This window comes from Phyllobates terribilis, unplaced genomic scaffold, assembly GCF_046119375.1.
Source record: "Phyllobates terribilis strain yellow unplaced genomic scaffold, ASM4611937v1 Scaffold_4__5_contigs__length_816908805, whole genome shotgun sequence".
Taxonomy (NCBI): domain Eukaryota; kingdom Metazoa; phylum Chordata; class Amphibia; order Anura; family Dendrobatidae; genus Phyllobates; species Phyllobates terribilis.
In genome coordinates this window covers 640,589,183-640,609,954 of record NW_027362764.1, presented here as the reverse complement: position 1 = coordinate 640,609,954, position 20,772 = coordinate 640,589,183, and the positions used below count along the sequence as shown (strand labels likewise).

Sequence of the window (20,772 nt, the reverse complement as noted above, 5' to 3'; positions counted from 1 at the left end):
TGACTACTGCAACCTCCTGCTCTGTGGCCTCCCCTCTAACACTCTCGCACCCCTCCAATCTATCATAAACTCTGCTGCTCGACTAATCAACCTGTCCCCCCGCTATTCCCCGGCCTCTCCTCTCTGTCAATCTCTTCACTGGCTCCCCATTGCTCAGAGACTCCAGTTCAACACCCTAACCATGACATACAAAGCCATTCACAACCTGTCTCCTCCATATATCTCCGACCTAGTCTCCCGTTACATACCTGCACGCAACCTCCGATCCTCACAAGATCTCCTGCTCTACTCCCCTCTTATCTCCTCCTCCCACAACCGTATACAAGATTTCTCCCGTGCTTCCGCCCTACTCTGGAACTCTCTACCGCAACGTATCAGACTCTCGCCTACCGTGGAAACCTTCAAAAGGAACCTGAAGACCCACCTCTTCCGACAAGCCTACAACCTGCAGTAACCACCGCTCCACCATACCGCTGCACGACCAGCTCTACCCTCACCTACTGTATCCTCACCCATCCCTCGTAGATTGTGAGCCCTCGCAGGCAGGGTCCTCGCTCCGCCTGTACCAGTCGCTGTCACATTGTGTTCAAGATTATTGAAATTGTTCTTGTATTATACCCCCTTTTTCACATGTAAAGCGCCATGGAATAAATGGTGCTATAATAATAAATAATAATAATAATAATAATTATTGAGAGTAAATGCTGTCATTGTATTTGTTATATATATGCCGTTCACCTTATAGACTGGGATAGTATCTTCAGTAATAGGAGCACGGATAGAAAATGAGAAATTTTCAAAACAGTCCTACATAGTCACTGTAGAAGGTACATACCTTATGGGAATAAAAGGGCTAGGAATAGGAGGAAGAAAATGTGGCTAAATAAGGAAGTCAAGAGGGCAATGAAAAACAAAAAAAGGGCTTTCGGTAAACTTAAACAAGAACGCAGCGAGGAAGCGCTAATATCTTATAGGGAAAAAAACAAAATCTGTAAGAAACAAATAAGAATAGCAAAAGAGGAGACAGAGAGACTAATTGCCAAGAAAAGTAAAACGAATCCCAAACTGTTTAACTATATAAACAGTAAAAGGATTAAAACTGCTGGAGTTGGCCCATTGAAAAATAACCTGGGTAAAATCATAGAGGGCGATGAGGGTAAAGCAAACCTACTCAATAGCTTCTTCTCCACTGTTTTCACAAAAGAAAACAATTTATCGGAGGAAATGCAAAGTGATAAAGTAAACCCTCCGCTAAATATCACCCACCTAACCCAGGAGGAAGTTCAGAAACGCCTAAATAATATCAAAATAGACAAGTCACCAGGCCCAGATGACATACACCCCCGGGTACTAAAAGAATTAAGTAATGTGATAGACAGACCGCTGTATCTTATATTCAAGCACTCTTTATGGACAGGGACTGTCCCACTAGACTGGCGCCAAGCAAATGTGGTACCAATATTCAAAAAGGGGTCTAAAAGTGACCCTGGGAACTATAGACCAGTAAGCTTAACGTCTGTTGTGGGTAAATTGTTTGAAGGATTTCTTAGAGATGCTATTGTAGAATATGTTAATGATAATAACTGTCTAATTCCATATCAACATGGATTCATGAGGGATCGCTCCTGCCAAACAAACCTGATCGCCTTCTACAAGGAGGTGAGCTCACAGCTGGACCGGGGAGAGTCAGTGGATGTTGCATACCTTGACTTCTCCAAAGCGTTTGATACCGTGCCACACAAAAGGTTGGTATATAAAATGAGAATGCTTGGTCTGGGGGATAATGTGTGCAAGTGGGTAATAGATGGCTGAGTGATAGAAAGCAGAGGGTGGTTATCAATGGAGTAAGCTCAGGGTGTGTCAGGGTTACTAGCGGGGTGCCTCAAGGGTCTGTCTTGGGCCCTATATTATTTAATATATTTATTAATGATCTAGTGGAAGGGTTGCATAGTAAAATAGCAATATTTGCAGATGATACTAAACTTTGTAAAGTAGTTAATACAGATGAGGATAGGGCACAGCTACAGGAGGATTTAGATAAATTGGGGAGTTGGGCCAAAAAATGGCAAATGGGGTTCAATGCCGATAAATGTAAGGTCATGCACATGGGAAAGAAAAACAGCAGTCACCCATACATATTAAATGGGAAACCGTTGGGGAAATCTGTCATGGAGAAGGACCTGGGCGTCTTGGTTAATAGCAAATTAAATTGGAGTGCCCAGTGTCAGGCAGCAGCTGCGAAGGCAAATAGAGTCATGGCATGCATCAGAAGAGGAATAGGGGCATATGATGAGAACATTGTTCTTCCTCTGTATAAAGCGCTGGTAAGGCCGCACTTAGAATATTGTGCACAGTTCTGGGCTCCGGTGCTCAGGAAAGACATATTGGAGCTAGAGAGGGTACAAAGGAGGGCAACTAAGGTAATAAAGGGAATGGAGGGACTAGAATACCCAGAGAGGTTGTCAAAATTAGGCCTATTTACGTTGGAAAAGAGAAGGCTTAGGGGAGACCTCATAAACATGTATAAATACATCAGGGGGCAGTACAGAGATCTCTCCCATGACCTGTTTATACCAAGGATGGTGACAAAGATGAGGGGGCACACTATGCGTCTGGAGGAAAGGAGGTTCCTGCACCAGCATAGAAGGGGATTCTTTACGGTCAGAGCCGTGAGACTCTGGAACTCTCTGGGAGAGGAAGTGGTGATGTCCAACTCACTTAATGAGTTCAAGAGAGGCCTGGACGCCTTTCTTGAGAACAATAAAATTACATCTTATGCTTAGTGATAGTTAATTAATCCAGGGATTTAATCTGACTGCCAGATTGGAGTCGGGAAGTGAATTTTTCCTCAATGATGTAAATTGGCCTATACCGCATGGTTTTTTTTTGCCTTCCCCTGGATCAACGCTGCGGAATAGCTGCAGTGCACAAGAAATAGGCTGAACTGGATGGACGCTTGTCTTTTTTCGGCCTTATAAACTATGTTATAAACTATATATACGCGGTTTACGTACCATTCTTTCATTGGTTTTATAACTGGCTAGTAAATATTCATATTCAGGCCTATGCCGGGGCCCTGAGAAGGGCCGCTATGGGACCCGTGAGCGGAGGAGAGCGGTGTCAGTGCCCACACCCCCCCCACTTGCTCAGGGCCCCGGCACAATACTTACCTCTCCCCATGCCTCCGCAGCAGCTCCGGTCTCTTCCGCGTCCTCTGACTGTGACATCTCAGGTCAGAGGGCGCGGTGACGTCTTTCCACTGCGCCCTCTCGTGAGCTGTCACAGCGCAAAGCGGGAAGACGGCGATGATGCAGCTGAGGAGTCCAGAGTTGAGCAGCAGGTGAGAAGTGAGGTGAGAATTAGATTTTTTTTTTTTTAATGTGTGGAGGCATGGGGCATTATAAGGGAGGGAAGGGGGGTTGACATCCTGCATGGGGAATTATATGGGGGGGTGACATCCTGCATGGGGCATTATATGGGGGGGAAGTAACATCCTGCATGGGGCATTATAAGGGGGAAGTGACATCCTGCATGGGGCATTATAAGGAGGGAGTGACATCCTGCATGGGGCATTATAAAGGGGGAACAGCCTGCATGGGGCATTATAAGGGGGGAACAGCCTGCGTGGGGCATTATGTGGGAGAACAGCCTGCATGGGGCATCATGTGGGGGGAACAGCCTGCATGAGGCATCATGTGGGGGGAACAGCCTGCATGAGGCATCATGTGGGGGGAACAGCCTGCATGGAACATTATGTGGGGGCACAGCCTGCATGGAGCGTTATATGGGGGCCAGTGTTCTTTATGGAGCATTATATGGGGGCCAGTATCCTGTACGGAGCGTTATATGGGGGCCAGTATCCTGTATGGAGCATTTTATGGGGGCCAGTATTCTGTGTGGAGCGATTCGCCGTTTTTTTCAGCTATTGTGGAATTTACAATAGATATCGCGCATGTAATGTAAGAAGTGAAATCTTTGGCCTTGTACTATATATATATATATATTTCTCTGTGGTATCTGTGCATCATGAATCGTGGTATGTGTTAAAGGGGCCCACTGGGACTCTTTCGCCTGGGGCCCACAAAAACCTGGAGCCGGCCCTGTTCATATTATATTATCTAATCTTTGTCCATGTCTGCTGATTGTTGCTGTACCCCTCGTCCTGTGGTTATCCATCATCTACATTTCAAGAGCCCACCCTGCTAGAAACCAGAAAGAAAAGAAACTGTAAGATTGCACTGCGCTGAACTACTCAAGAGACAACTTGAGAGAATACTGCTTTAATGCATTTTCTTTATTTCCCAGAGAACGACTTTAGTAATAAACTTAGGTTCACACAGAATTTCTTGATAAGGAAGCAGAATCTGACTTTAAAATCTATATAGAAAGCCACTTTAAATACTCGTTCTATAAGATTATTGATTTCAATAGGAACACCTTCCGACAGTGCACATGGTGCTTTTTTTCCTGTATGTTTTTTCATCATGCTTGATGGGTCTCTTCCTGAACAAAAGCTCCAAGCTTGGACACAAGAAGCAGAAAAACACTCCATACACAAAGACAGTGTAAAAAAAAATAATAAAAAAAACAAATGGAAAAATCATAAAGAACATTTCAGGTTTGCATGTCATATTTTTCTCATTACAAATCACTATATGAACCTACCCTTAATGTGCAAATAGTTAATATATGCACATAATGGTCTTCTGCAAGTAGGTCACTAGACATGTTATTGCCTGAGCCATAGGAATCCTCAGTAAAGATAAGCAATGTGATTGGAAAAGCTTTAACTATTGCTAGATATAGGCAAACTGATTAACAGTTTGGAAGCTTTGATTGCCTAACATTGAGCTTCACAATTGGTAAATTGATTGATCCTTCTCTTGTAATGGCTAAATATTTGACACAAACTATGACTATTGAAGTTGGAGAATCGATTCTTCATCTTTAAACCAAAACAGTGCTCGATCTAACTTTGTACTTTGCAAGTAGCAACGGTCAAAATAGGACCTACTTGGAAAACTTTGTGATGCACCACTGATTTGTCCTGCTTTCAAAATGAGTTGGAACTTGCATCAGGTGATTTAAAAACAAGTGATTAGAAGAACCTGCTCCACTATTCTTACATATAGAAATTGATGTGATGAACTTAAAATATACAGTGCAACTGTGTGTCATAAAAATGGAGAAACTAGTACAAAAAATAACTGAATGGCAGCAAACAAATCCAGGAATTTTTCTTAGAGGCAGCATTAGTAGAATCTGTCTTCTCAAAGTAACAACTAATTGGTGGAAACATGGTTAAATGTATCACACTTGCTGGAAAAATGTTCCATTTGTTATGATTTATTTTACCTGATGTAAATGATAGGCGGGCAGTGATTTCCTTTTTGGCAATGAAAGTGTTCTGTAATAATTTAGTTACGGAAACTGATCTTCAAACAAAAAATACTTATTTGTGGATACACTGGAAAATCAAAATCTTTTTAATGGGATGTGTCATCAGAAAATAACCTATAGTTTAAATTATGTTTTTATGTTTAATATATTTTATTATTAAACATTTATGAAAATGTTTCTTTTAATTTTCTAAACCCACTATATTACAAAATAATCAGAAATCTTGCACTCTGGCCACTAAGCCTAATACTAGATTCATGCTTCCTGTTCTGTACAGAAGCCGCATAGACATTATCTATAAACTTTCTTTGACTCATTCATTTGTACAATAGACCTCCTGCTCAGATCAGGAAAAAGATCACTGTGTAGGGAGGGAGAGAAGGTGGGCTGTGACCCTCAGTTATTGTGATTGCTGGATCCTGTGTTATCCATGGTATTCTTTGGAATCCTGATTTAAACAATGGGTTATTTTCTGGTGACACATTACTTTTAAGGTTTTTTTAAATGAGTATTTTCAGAAAAAGCAAGCCACAAAAATGTGGTTTATATTGTTTTAAAATTTCCTTATTTACTTCTAGCTAACATCTGGAACTGGCTCTCCAAAAATGCTGTGTGTGAACATTAAAGCACCACTCCTGGTGAGAGGCGGCAATTTTCTACATCCTATGTATAAATACACAGCATTTACTTTGGATGTAGGTGACATATGCAGATTTTTAAAATATTGTGCCAATCTGCTGTTTCACTGCAATGATACCATCAACTAAAAGTTAACTTTTATATTTAGACTTCATGATCACCATGCTGTTAATTAAAATCTACAGTTGTCCTTGATTTTCACTCATTAACCCCATACTAGAATCTTGACTTTAATGCTGGGTCTCCCAGGTTGCGCCTTCAGAGTAGTTTCTGGTTAATGTAAAGAGCTGAATAAAGTAATCAACCAAGACAGGGTCTGAGACAGAGAATAACTAATCAAAACAGTGTCTTGAGTGAAAGTTTTGCCATCCAATCCGGGCCAGGACATGCTGGGGCTTTCTCCACGTGTCTCCTGTTTGGAGTAAATACCTGGCTATTTAGCTGACTCTCTGCCTTAGATTACTGCCAATTATAGCTTAGCTCAAGAGGTGTGTGTTTTCTCCCCCTCGCTTCTAGTCTTGACCTCAGACCTCTTGACCACCCAGTCTCGCAGCTTGTCCGTGAGTAGTGCCTAGTGTCACAGATAGGAGATAGGAGATGGCAGTTGGTGCTGATAAGATTCTATGCAGAAAGGAAGGAGAAGGAAGTGGGTGGAGCTATAGGCAGACGCTGACATTCTGTGCAGGTTCTCTATACAGTGCATGTGTCATGATTCTGTTGTCAGATTACCCAGGGCCAGGGGCTCCTTCCCTGTCCCTAACAGTAGGGGTGCCCTAGCTATACCTGCTCTCCAAATGACTTCTGATGGTGAAGATGCTGGAGCCACGTACCTCGCAGAATCAGCCCTATATCTGTCCCTTTCCCCTGCCAAAATAAGTGGGGAGGAATAGTATATGTATATACACAAACCAGAAAGACATACAGGGATAAATGAAAATACCAATTATACAAATATGCACTCACAGACAACAGAGAGGAACACAGGGGAGAAAAAGAAGGGAAAATAAATAAGAGAGAATGAGGATTTGCACACAGCCGAAACACCTAGCAACAGTCAAAGATAAACACTCTAAATGCCTCTACCAACAACCGACTCCTCTACTCCTCACCAGGCAGTACATGACTTAGCATTGGCAATCCAAATGCGAGTATATATAGGAGAGTGGAGTGGCCAACACTGAACAGCTGTGATCATCCAAACTGGGAAGCTTCAGAGACTCCAAGCTGTACAGATTAACCCCTGTACTGCTAACAGAAACCTGCACTGTTTAATGTAACGGAGGAGTGCTTCTGATCAGTGCAGGAGTATATGAAATCAGAAGCTGTGGTCTTCTGGCCCCTCTCTGTCGTGGTAAACTTGTGATAGCATGTCTGTCATTGTCCACAAAGTAAAAAAATGAATACATGCGGTAAGCTTTATTTTTTTTTACAGTGACCACTGTAAAGAAAAGTGCAGTCTGCTATGTCTAACTGTACTGTAAAAAGGATTCATGGTACATACCACCCTATTTGAGATTAAAAGGAAAAAAAAGAAGCCTTCCATGCACATTCACTGAATATGAATATAGCCTAAGATTTTATTTCAGGGGAACACCAGAAGCATTATATTTAAAATGCGGTTATACGGGAGCTAAATGTAATAATGCTTTCATTTATAAATGTATATTACTTAATTGAATCACTGAAAAATGTTAATCAATAGATCATTAACATAATTGCAAAATATGAGCTAGTGCTTTTTAATACCTGTAGAAACATTTTTTCCAAGCTCCTGCCTCATACACTGGTGATGATACATGAATGCCAACAAGATAGTCAGCATTACATATTGGAAAAAAAAAAGGAGAAAAGCTCCAGCCACAGATAAATCCCAAAAAATAGTTGTCTTTATTGAGTTAGGCTGCGTGCCCACGTTGCGTATTACAAGCGTATATGCTGCGGAATTTCCGCAGCGTAAACGCTTGTAAAACGCATGTATATCCGCACCCCATGGTCCCCAATGGCATTCCGCAATGTCAATGCCCATGCTGCGGATTTTTCCGCAGCGTATATGCTGCGGTCAAAAATCCGCAGCATGTTCATTAATTTTGCGTTTCCGCATGCGGATGGTACCCAAGTCTGGAGGAGAGGAGACTCTCATCCTGACCTGGGTACCAAAGAACCTGTTAAAAAAAGAATAAAATAAAGTTTATACTTATCTTCTGATGTCTTCCCGGTGTTTTCCCGCCGTCGCGAGGTGTGTGAAGGACCTGCCACGTCATTGAGTCATGTGACCCATCACATGACTCAATGACGTCACCGAAGGTCTTGCACACAACAGCGTGAGCTGCTCAAGACTCCGGACGGGGCAGAGAATGCATCGGTAGGTGAGTATAAACTTTATTTTTTTATTTTATACCATTCTGATTCTTTTTTTTTAACTATTACTTGGTCACACTATATAAATCCATGCCGGTTGCATGGATTTATATAGTGTGAACAAGTTATCAAGCACTTTTCCAAGTGATGCTTGAATCACTTGGAGAAGTGCTTGATAACCCGCATGCGGAAATGCATGCAAAGACGCTGCAAAGACGCCTCACAAACGCTTCTACCTGGCGGGAAAACCGCATGTAAAATCCGCATGCGATTTTCCCGCCATGGAGAAGCGTAAAAAATATGCTTCATTTCCGCAACGTGGGCACATAGCTTTAAGATACAGATATCAAAGCCATGTCCATAAATCTGTATCTTAACTCAATAAAGACAACTATTTTTTGGGATTTATCTGTGGCTGGAGCTTTTCTCCTTTTTTTTTTCCTACATGGACTCCGAAGTGGTTCCTCGTGCTCCATGCCTCAGAACGCCTATACTCAGGTGAGCTGGTGAACCTTTTCTATTTAGCATTACATATTAGTGTCATTTTTATACTTAGTATTTGATGGCATTATATTCTTCATGACATTGGGCTCATGATGTTGTAATGTGGGTTCATCTTTTTGACCCTGTAGGCACATTCATACGTGTTAAAATGTCAAACATTGATACTACAAGGAATACGACATAAGTTATACAAAAAAAACATATAAAACACAAATTTTATCTACTTTGTACTATTTTAAAAGTTTAATGGTTTATCAAATTTTTGAGACATTTGTGTCACTTGGATTTTTGAATGAGTGTAACAGAGTGTATAATAAAGTTCAGCAACCGTTTCATTTCTAAAAGAGAAAATGCAATTAAATTATTATTTATTTTTGTTATTCTTACATTTTTTATTCTTAGGTTCTCATTGGAGACTATAATATTTTCAGTGTGTATATAGATCATACTTGCAAATTTTCCCGAAATGACGAAGGCTTCTCACAAAAGAAGAGACCTCTGATCTCTTCTGAAAACCCATGGCATTTTCACCATGATGTTCCAAAAATCTCCACAACAGTTTATGGGGAATAGTTCTTCAGCCTATTATTTAAGAGTGTGTTATAGGTAACTGAAGGCTAGTTAAAGGGAGGGGTTCTCCGGAAATAAAAAAAAATACATAACTGAAGGAAATGTCATTATAAATGTCATTATAACTGAAGGAAATGTCATTATAATTAATTAGCATTAATTATGATTTCAAACGTATGTTTAACTGTGAACCACTGCAGAGTTTCAGAGAAAAACATAGTTTATAGCTGCCGGGACCGAGACGCACAAGAGACTAGTCGGACGCAGGGGGTTGCAATAACACCTGGACCCTGGACACTAGAGGGGCCCAAAAGAGGTCCCTATGCCCCATAAGAAAAGACTACTACTAAAGACCTGTGTTAGTTGGGGGACCCATTGGAGATTTTGTATTGACCCACCAGCTTCAAGTTACACCACTGGTCATACAGGCAGGTCTCCCACGTCTTGTCCCCACCCACTCCCCCTAAGTAATACCTCTTTCCCTATACAGGCACGCAGGGAGAGATGTGTCACTCCAGCCCCCGGTGGTTATCAAACTGTGTTTTTCTTTGGAGCACTGTAGCATTTCAGAGTTAAACATATACTGTATGTCTTAAGTCATACAGTCACTGTCTGACACATGTTGCCGGGGGTCACGCAGCCTATATCAGCTATTAGGTTCCCTGTTACACAGGCAGGCAAAAGTAAAGGATGCACACTGACAATACTAGATGGCTCAGTGCGCACATTCTTCCATAGTTCTTGGCAGTGCGAGTCCTGTTTACACAGGAAGATGCACCACTGAGAAAGATTATTTTTTGTGCTGCACAAAAGATAATTTCACCCAATGAATGAGTGTTTTGCTCGTTCGTCGTGTGATCAGCAGCTTGTTTACACAGCGAGATAATCGGGAAATTAGAATTCTTATCAACACTTCTTCACATTTATCTTGCATTGTAAATGCAGCTATGAGTTGTGATGTCCTATTACTATCCAGATTCACCACAAAATGGTCGCTGCATTCCCTGCTTCTGCTTTTATACAGGCTGTAATAGTTCCTTCTGAAAAGCTGTACTATACCATGTGAAAGAGGAAGCTGCCCCCCAAAACATGTGTGTCTTCTCTGACTGATGCAAACGTGTGCAATGTGTAAAATGGGGGTAAATATTTTAGGCAACTGGTGCAAATTCAATTGTAAATTATCTGAATTCACCAGGTTCAGTGAATTCCAAAAAATGTTACACAAATTCAATTTGCACCTGTAGTGATGATCAGCACTGAACACTTTACACTTTGCCAAGTAGTTGGTAGAAAGCAGGAGGCACACGTTCTGTCGTTGCAGAAGTGTGCATTGCTAATCAAGCACCTATTCGTATACAAGGAAAATTAGCAAAACTTATGGGAGTCCACCTTGTTAAGTCAAAAGTTCTGGATCAAATAATGACAAATAAGCATGGTCTTTTTAGTGTCTTATTTGTAAAGAAAATTCCTTTAATTCAACTGCACTTACCATATAACATGACACGAACATTATAACTCTCCCTATAATGATTCAGTTGCAGTTCTATTAAGTGTATTATTCACTTCTGACACTTAAAGTAACAGATTGCAGGAATTCTCAGACTGGGTTATTTTGGGTGAAGTTTGTATCAGTGTGACCTTTTATGGAGTGTACATGAGAGACATGCTGAAGTCAAAAATATGATAAAGTATCAGCGGAAGCACTCCAAAGAGACAGACTACTTAACATTTCAAGGAAAATTATTTTATAATAATTAGCCACATCAATAACAATATTATCCAGCATGAGGTGATAATTGTATAACCTAGGTTCAAAGTTATTTATAATATAGTTGAAGGAACAAGTTTACATACCACTGTTAAAATGCCATTTTTTGTCATATAAATGTCAGAAAAATCCTACTAAAGCAGCTAAACTCATCATTGCATTCCAAATTATTATACAAAGTGGATTTAAGTGTCAAAAAGTTTTAATTTTTTGTTTTTCAAATAAACTCATGGATGGCATTGTGTATCAGGGCTCTTTGGATCATTGAGATCAATCTCAAATACCTGTGATAATTAGTTTGCCAGGAAAAAGTTTAAAGGAAAAATATTAAGAAGGATGTTCCACATTATTAAGCAGCCTCAGGTTACAAGCAATGTGGGAAAGAAAAAGGATCTCTCTGCTGCCAAAAAGCATCAAATAGTGTAATGATTGGACAGGGTATGAAAACATTAGATATTTCACAAAAACGTTAGCGTTATCATCGTACTGTGAAGAGATTTGTGCCTGATTCAGAGCACAGACGGGTTTCTGCAGATAAAGGTATAATGAGGAAGGTTTCAGCCAGACAAATTTGTTGGATTAAGAGAGCAGCTGCTAAAATACCATTACAAAGCAGCAAACAGGTATTTGAAGTTGCTGGTGCCTCTGGAGTCCTGTGAACATCAAGATGTTGGATCCTCCAGAGGCTTACAGTTGTGCACAAACATACTATTTGGCCACTACTAAACAGTGCTCACAAGCAGAAATGGTTGCACTGGGCCTAGACATACATGAAGACTAATTTTAAAACAGTCTTGTTTATTGATGAGTGCTGTGCAACCCTGGATGGTCCAGATGTATGAAGTTGTGAATGGTTGGTGGATGTGAATGGCCACCATGTCCCAACAAGGCTGCGACATCAGCATGGAGGTGACAGAGTAAGGTTTTGGACCGGAATCATGGGGAGAGAGCTGGTAGGCCCCTTTAGGGTCCCTGAAGGTGTGAAAACGACCTTCGCAAAGTATAGAGAGTTTCCAGCTGATGATTGACCACTTTTTTCCATGGTACAGAAAGAAGAACTGTGACATCTGTAGCAGAATCATTTTTATGCATGACAATGCACCATCTCATGCTGCAAAGAATACCTCTAAGGCATTGGCTGCTGTGGGCGTAAAAGAAGAGAAACTCATGGAGTGGCGATCATCCTCCCCTGACCTCAACCCTATTGAGAACCTATGGAGTATCCTGAAGCAAAACATCTATGACAATGGGAGGTAGTTCACATCAAACCAGCAGCTCTGGGAGGCTATTCTGACATCCTACAAAGGAATTCGGGCAGAAACTATCCAAAAGCTCACAAGTTCAATGGATGCAAGAATTGTGAAGGTGATATCACAGAAGGAGTCCTATGTTAACATGTAACTTGGCCTGTTAAGATGTTTTTAATTGAAAAAGCTTTTGATTTAAGTAAATGTGACCTCTTAATGCTGGAAATTCAACAAATGACCATTTTCAGTTCTTTACACCCTCTAAAATGTTTGGAATCTCTCTCTGTGCATAGTAATTTTGAACAGTACATTTCGAGTTTTTTAGTTTTGAAAAAACTACTGTCATAATTGGGAGGTTTGTCCAATAAAAATTGATTTATACGCCACTGGTTGACGATTGATCATTATACTGACTCATTTGCATCGACAATTTAGGAAAATCAGAAAAATAGCATTTGCATAATAATTTGGAATGCGGTATATGATGGCAGCTATGTACTGACTACTACAGTCATGGCCAAAAGTATTGAGAATGAGACAAATAGTAATTTTTCCAAAGTTTACTGCTTCATTTTTTGTAATGGCAATTTGCATATACTCCTGAATGTGAGAGTGATCAGCTTAACAGCAATTACTGTACTTGCAAAATCAATATTTGCCCAGAAAATGAACTTTAACCCCCAAAACACATTTCAACATCATTGCAGTCCTGCCTTAAAAGGAGCAGCTAACATCGTTTTAGTGATTGATCCATTAACACAGGTGTGGGTGTTGATGAGGACAGGGCTGGCGATCAATCAGTCATGATTAAGTAAGAATAACATCACTGGACACTTTAAAAGGAGGCTGGTTCTTGGTATCATTGTTTCTCTTCAGTTAACCATGGTTATCTCTAAAGAAACACGTGCAGCCATCATTGCACCTCACAAAAATGGCCTAACAGGGAAGAGTATCGCAGCTACAAAGACTGCACCTCAGTCAACAATCTATCGCATCATCAAGAACTTCAAGGAGAGAGCTTCCATTGTTGTCAAAAAGGCTCCAGGGCGCCCAAGAAAGACCAGCAAGCGCCAGGACTGTATCTTAAAACTGTTTCAGCTGCGGGATCGGACTACCAGCAGTGCCGAGCTTGCTCAGGAATGGCAGCAGGCTGGTGTGAGTGCTTCTGCACGCACTGTGAGGAGGAGACTCTTTGAGCAAGGGCTGGTTTCAAGGAGGGCAGCAAAGAAGCCACTTCTCTCCAGAAAAAACATCAGGGACCGACTGATATTCTGCAAAAGGTACAGGGAGTGGACTGCTGAGGACTGGGGCAAAGTCATTTTCTCTGATGAATCCCCTTTTCGATTGTTTGGGACATCTGGAAAACAGCTTATTCGGAGAAGAAGAGGTGAGCATACCACCAGTCTTGTCTCATGCCAACTGTAAAGCATCCTGAAACCACTCATGTGTGGGGTTGCTTCTCAGCCAAGGGAATCGGCTCACTCACAGTCTGGCCTAAAAACACAGCCATGAATAAAGAATGGTACCAGAATGTCCTCCAAGAGCAACTTCTCCCAACCGTCCAAGAGCAGTTTGGCGCCCAACAATGCCTTTTCCAGCATGATGGAGCACCTTGCCATAAAGCAAAGGTGATAACTAAATGACTCATGGAACAAAACATAGAGATTTTGGGTCCATGGCCTGGAAACTCCCCAGATCTTAATCCCATTGAGAACTTGTGGTCAATCATCAAGAGACGGGTGGACAAACAAAAACCAACAAATTCTGGCAAAATGCAAGCATTGATTATGCAAGAATGGACTGCTATCAGTCAGGATTTGGTCCAAAAGTTGATTGAGAGCATGCCAGGGAGAATTACAGAGTTCTTGAAGAAGAAGGGGCAACACTGCAAATATTGACTTGCTGCATTAACTCATTCTAACTGTCAATATAACCTATTGGCACTCATAATATGATTGCAATTATATTTCTGTATGTGATATAAACATCAGACAAACACTAATAAAAACCAGAGGCCAGCAGATCATGTGAAAATATAATTTTGGTGTCATTCTCAAAACTTTTGGCCATGACTGTAGTTAACATGAGTTTAAATGTAATTGGTTAATTCTGAACACAACCACATCCCCAATTATCAGAGGGTGTTTACACTTATGCAACTACATTATTTCAGTTTGACTATATTTTTTTCCCCTTAAAACTTTTGTTTTTCAATGGATTTGTACAGATTATGTTTGACATTAAAATTGGAAAAAGTTCTGAAATGATTATTATTGGTATGATTTTTTTTACATGATAAAAACTGGCATTTTAATAGTGATGTAGTGTTTAGACTTATATCCACTGTATGTTTTTGATACATTAATACATTTAGATTTGTGATATTGATTTCTATACACCTCTGTCGGATTTGACAAATGGTTCTATTTTTCTGCTGTACTTATGGACTAACTACATTGCACAGAAGAGTCCTTACTGTAAACAGAGAACAATCATTGTTTGCTGTGTACATACTTTTTGAGACCTTTTTTGTGATCTAATTCAGGTTTTAATTAAAAATCCACAGCAATTTTATGGGCTTCAGTTTTCTCCATAAGAATGTCAGTAGAGCGATCTTACTATTCAGGAGAGACCCTTATCTGCACCTTCTTATTGCAGTTATCATTTACAGTATTTCTCAACTCCTGATCCTATTATGACATTCTGGAAACTGAGGTCCACAATCCATGAGATGGAGCATCTGCTTTGCCTTAGGCACAATTCACTGACTAAAGGCATCCATAAAGTTTTCCATACACTATAAATTCTTGATGGCAAATCAGGAAATTTTGAAATGATGGGAGAAGTTTCTAATTCTATGAAATGTTTAGAATTGTCATAATTGACCTTTAATGAACTAAAAGATGGACAGAGTTGCTCCAGGGACTGTACAGATACTTTGGGCAAACAGCTCAGAATTCTTGCCCAGGAACTTACAATGTTTCCTCTTATCCAGAATAGATATAAATCCATTTATCTCTACTTTGGACCTATTTATTTGTGTTTCTACCAGAAGTCAATCCTTCTACAGGCAAGGCCATTACACATAGGAAGAGTATTCATTGTTAGCGATCGGCTAATGAAAGAGTTTGCCTAAAAAATAATTCTTGTTGGTAGCACATCCTTTTGGGTGTACAGGTGATGCACTGCTTAGAGTATGCAAACAATATGGGAACCAAATGATCTCATTCAAGGGGTTATCCAGACATCTAATATTGATGATATATCCTGATCAGCAGTTATTAGATCCGGCAGTGACCAGATTTAAGCCTGAACAGAACATCTCCATTGAACGTGTAGTGGCTGCTGCTGAATACTGCAGATCAGCTCCTATTCACTTGAAAATGAGTTATCCTGCAGTACCCAGCAGCAGCAGCTGCACGTTAAATTGAGCTGAGCTGTTCAATTTTGTTCAATGTTTACATCCTTCTGCTGCTGGATCTGACAGATGATCGGTGGCAGTGCCGAATGTCAGACACCACTGATTTGATATTGATGACCAATCCTAAGGATGGGTCATAAATATTATATGCCTTTGACAATCCCTTTATCATTAGTCTCCATCCATACAGTTTGTTTACAGTGGCTTTTGCAAAAGTGCTTTTAAACAGGGGTCAACCTATCTGTTATTCCAGAGATTGGTGCTCTTTATGGATAGAAATCTACCCATATAAATGTGCCTTTAGGGTCCTTTTACACTTGCAGAAAATCTGATTGCAATTAGTGCATGCAATCAACTTTTTAGTGATGATTATTTGTCCCCATACAGTATGATTGGGGCTTTTGATATTGTTTAATTATTCATCTCCATACAGTTTGATTGTTCCTCCCCATAAGTTTGATTGTTTATCCCCATACAGTTTGATTGTTTGTTCCCATGCGGCTTAATTATTCGTTCTCATACAGTTTGATTGTTCGTTCCCATAAGGTTTGATTATTCATCCCCATGCAGTTTGATTGTTCAGCTGCATAAAGTTTGATATTTTCAGCCTCACATTCCTGTTTACAAAAGGCTCCATGCTGCCGACCACTGATTTTAGGCTACATAAAAGATGCCCTTGATTGATCGCTGGCATGTATAAATAGGGCAATGATCATGAACTCTCAGTCCTACAAATGAGTGGATCTTTTGAAATTCGAATTTGCTGACTTCGCTGAATTTTCCCCAAAAATTTGATTTGTGAATAAATTTGCGTGAATCACAATACTGTATACTGGAAAACCTGAGAGAGAGAAAACCTGCTGACCATAAGAGCTTGCACTTTACAGGCGGAGAGAGAAAGGAACTGGCTGACCATAAGAGCTTACACTCTACAGGAGAAGGAGGAACCCGCTGACCATAAGAGCTTACACTCTACAGGAGAAGGAGGAACCCGCTGACCATAAGAGATTACACTCTACAGGAGAGAGAGAGGACACCACTGACCACAAGAGCTTACACACTACAGGAGAGAGAGAGGACACCACTGACCACAAGAGCTTACACTCTACAGGAGAGAAGGACTCCGCTGACCATAAGAGCTTATACTCTACAGGAGAATGAGGAACCCGCTGACCATAACAGCTTACACTCTACAGGAGAGAGAGGACCCCGCTGACCATAAGAGCTTATACTCTACAGGAGAATGAGGAACCCGCTGACCATAAGAGCTTACACTCTACAGGAGAAGGAGGAATGCGCTGAACATAAGAGATTACATTCTACAGGAGAGAGAGGAACCCACTGACCATAAGAGCTTATACTCTACAGGAGAGAGAGAGAAGACCTTGCTGACCATAAGAGCTTACACTCTACAGGAGAGAGAGAGAAGACCTTGCTGACCATAAAAGCTTACACACTACAAGAGAGAGAGACTTATCCAGTGATTTTGGAATGGAAAACGACTCTGCCGTACAAAATGTGCCCCACTGGGAACCGCTGATCTGTGATGGCCCTGGTACTGACCACCATTGTTCAAGGTATGATTTCCTTAAGGTGTCATAGCTGCAGGGAATTATGGGAACGCTCGTGTAGCAAAGCAAAATTATGTTATCCCGCTCTCTGATGCTTCAGCAGTGTGGGAAATGGTGCTGGGCAATTTGTAAATCGAATCTTAAAATGTTCAAATGAAACTGCAAATTTCAGGAAATTCGACTCAAACTTTATCCTCTGTGGATCGATCCGCTCATCTCTACTCATTCCTATGAAATCTTCAGTGTATTATCAGCTTAAGATTGTTTCCTAAACAGGTATTTCATCTCTGAGAGTTGAGAGGCAAGTGAAACTATGGTTCAGGTAACATATAAGTTTAAAATCTATATATATGTAAAGCATCTGATTGGTGACCATGAACACCAACGTTGTTCTCTATTGCATGGTCTCTCTTGTGTTTCAGTCTAAGACCCAGCTTTGAGTTTCCATTGTGATTGCCAGTTTCTGGATTATCTCCTAAATAAACTATGTGGTATAAATTGTCTGAATTCTGGTGAGTCATTAATTAATGCATCTTCATTACTGCATACACGAATATAAAAACAGAACTCTCTATCCTGAGATTAACTTTGACTCCTTAGCAATGTTTTTTTCAATGAAAGGCTAGCAATGTTAGGAAATGCTATGAACTTCAATTTATATGTGTTAATAAATGATTATTACCACTTAGACAGACGCTATATACTGTATGTCATTATATAGTATATTAAGCTATTGCTGTGAATGCCCTGTAGATAATCCCTTCATCCTAGATACCAGCGATACGCTACAATGTGCTCTGCCAGTCACGTTACATGAATGTACACAGTGACTCTGGTGTAATCTGGAAGCTCATGTGTATTTGTCAGCATGGTAGGAACCTTCTATTATGTAATGGTCTAAACTTGCCAAATTATTTGTCGAGCAGGGTGTCTTAAGTGCTTTAGTATTTCAGGCTTAACAGGCAAGCAGTAGCAAATGTCGGACTTTCAGTACATGAGAAATTGAAATTAGTGACATATTTATTACCTTGTGGTCCAGTTTGTGTATACTTTAAGGGTTTTGAGTTGTCATAACATTAAGATAGGCTTTTAGTTCAGTTTTTGCAACAATATTTCATCACTTTCATAAAAGGTATATAATATAATTAATACAACTTTTTGATATATTTTGGACTATCAGTTGTATGTTCATTCATGATGTGTTCTTACCTCTACAGTTTTACATGTCTCTTCTAGTTGACTGATCACTGCTTGAATCCGATCGTTACATCCAACCAGTATAGCAATGCCATCTGATAATTCAGTCTATGCAATAAAAGACAGGTACAATTAATTTAAGCACATATCAATATACGTAAGGATGCATAAAAGCATACATGATATTAAGTCATCTATGAGGAACAATGAAACAATTTAATGAAAATACTCTACGTAGGAAGGGTCCAGATTGTTGGATGGTACAATTATTATATGAAATTTATGAAACTTAGCTCTCCTGCAGAATGAATGAAAGCTGACTTGCAAGTGCCAGCAATGAGAGGTATCTACCCAATAAGTGAATGCAAGGCCCTTTAAAACCCTTGCAATGTGTCACGTTGCATATATTCTATGGCCATAGCCTGTTTACCCCTGAGGATACCTGTTTACAGCGAAACATGCTGGGGGACTTTGTGTGTAAATGTATAGTGTGGTCTACTCCTAAATAAATAAAGTGGTGATGATGTGTACTGCAGACGCACTATTTAAGAATTATACAGTACACTAAACTATTGCCAGTGAAAGATGTACAAATGAATTATTGTAAATAAGGAAAGCGACCATTAATCATTTTAATAATTTTGCAGGTGGGAAATAATTTCCTTCTCTCTCATTATTGAACAATACAAGTGATGTTTTATTCTTCTTTTAACCTGGTGATAATAGGGAAGTTTATTTTTCATGAGTCTAAATTGGAATGCCGAGTTTTACAGGAAGGATGATTGTGTATTAGTTATGTAACACTAATGACATAGCTAATTGATATAGACAGAAGCAGACATACCATTGGTGCAACCTATGGATCTGCACAGGGGTCCAAAAGGTAAGGGGGCCTTCGTGAAAGGAAATATAATGTCTTAGCAAACCAAGACATTGTGAACAATTGAATGCTTCAAACTTTATAGGAAGTTTGGATAGGACCCTTTTATATTCCAATGCATGTGCCCCAGTGCACAAAGCAAGGTCCATGAGTGCATGGTTGGGGGAGTTTGGTGTGTAAGAACTTACTTGGCTTGCACAAAGCCCTGACTTCTACCCCATTGAACATCTCTGGAATGAACTAGAACAGAGATTGTGAACCGGGCTCTGTCATCCAACATCAGTGTCTGACCTCACAAGTAATCTTCTGGATGAATGGGCAAAAATTCCCACAGACACAGCCTTGTAAAAAGCCTTCCAAGAAAAGTGTAATCGGTTCTAGATGCAATGGTGATAACAACTAGAGATGAGCGTTGTTCTACTCGAACTGTTCGCCAATCTCAAATTCGAGCTGTTTTGGGCGGTGTTCGAGCCGGTCGGCGAACACGAACAATTTGAGAAAAATTCGGCTGTTCGAGGTTATGTTCGATAACTGTTCGTGCACCAAAATCATAACTGGATTTTTTCTCAGTAATGATGAAAATTAATGTTAATACGCAGTTTGAGTGTACAGCGGGGCGGGGGGAGGGGCAGGGGATGGATCTCTGCAGGAACAATGAAGATCTCCATTTTTTTTTCTCTTTCCCGCATTTGCAGTGGGGAGGTGCAATCTGTCAGCCTATCAGCAGCGCACACACGGAGCGAAGTGCTTTTTTTCACACAAGCAAGGGCATGTGTGATTGGCAGTGTATGTCACATGTCCTTGCCCTATAAGACCAAGCCATTTTCCCCGTCGCCACCATTTTCTCACTGCTGCAGCTGCGTGTTAGACGGCACCGCTGTTGCTGTGTGCGCTATACCTTGTTAATTTCAAGCCAATTTTCGCACAAATATACAGATAGCTTGGGAGTAGGGAATAGTTGTGATTGCAGTCCTTTTAAGGACTAGGTTACAGCATTTCCTACGACTTTTATCAGGCAGGTCTGTGCTCTTAAATAGATAGATTGTGGGAGTAAAGACTAATTGTAATTGGAGTCCTTTTCAGGACTAGGTTACATCAGTTCCTATCAGTTTTTGCCAGGCAGGTCTGTGCCAGTGCTGTGCAAGTTTTTTTCACAGCATTTGGCTGAATCTAGCAAAGCTAATCCTTTTTGGCCTATTGCAGAGTGTGTTAGTCAG

At 40.4% G+C, this 20,772-nt stretch overlaps 1 protein-coding gene across 4 annotated transcripts in view; it reads right to left on the bottom strand.

Annotated features, from left to right (window-relative positions):
* Window positions 1–20,772, bottom strand: part of TRIM55 (tripartite motif containing 55) — a 188,029-nt gene that overhangs the window by 115,046 nt on the left and 52,211 nt on the right. For all 4 annotated transcript variants that reach the window (XM_073679376.1, XM_073679375.1, XM_073679377.1 and 1 more), the window contains exon 4: window positions 18,688–18,783. In XM_073679376.1, coding sequence (XP_073535477.1) covers window positions 18,688–18,783 — 96 coding nt within the window. The remainder of the gene's footprint in view (window positions 1–18,687; window positions 18,784–20,772) is intronic.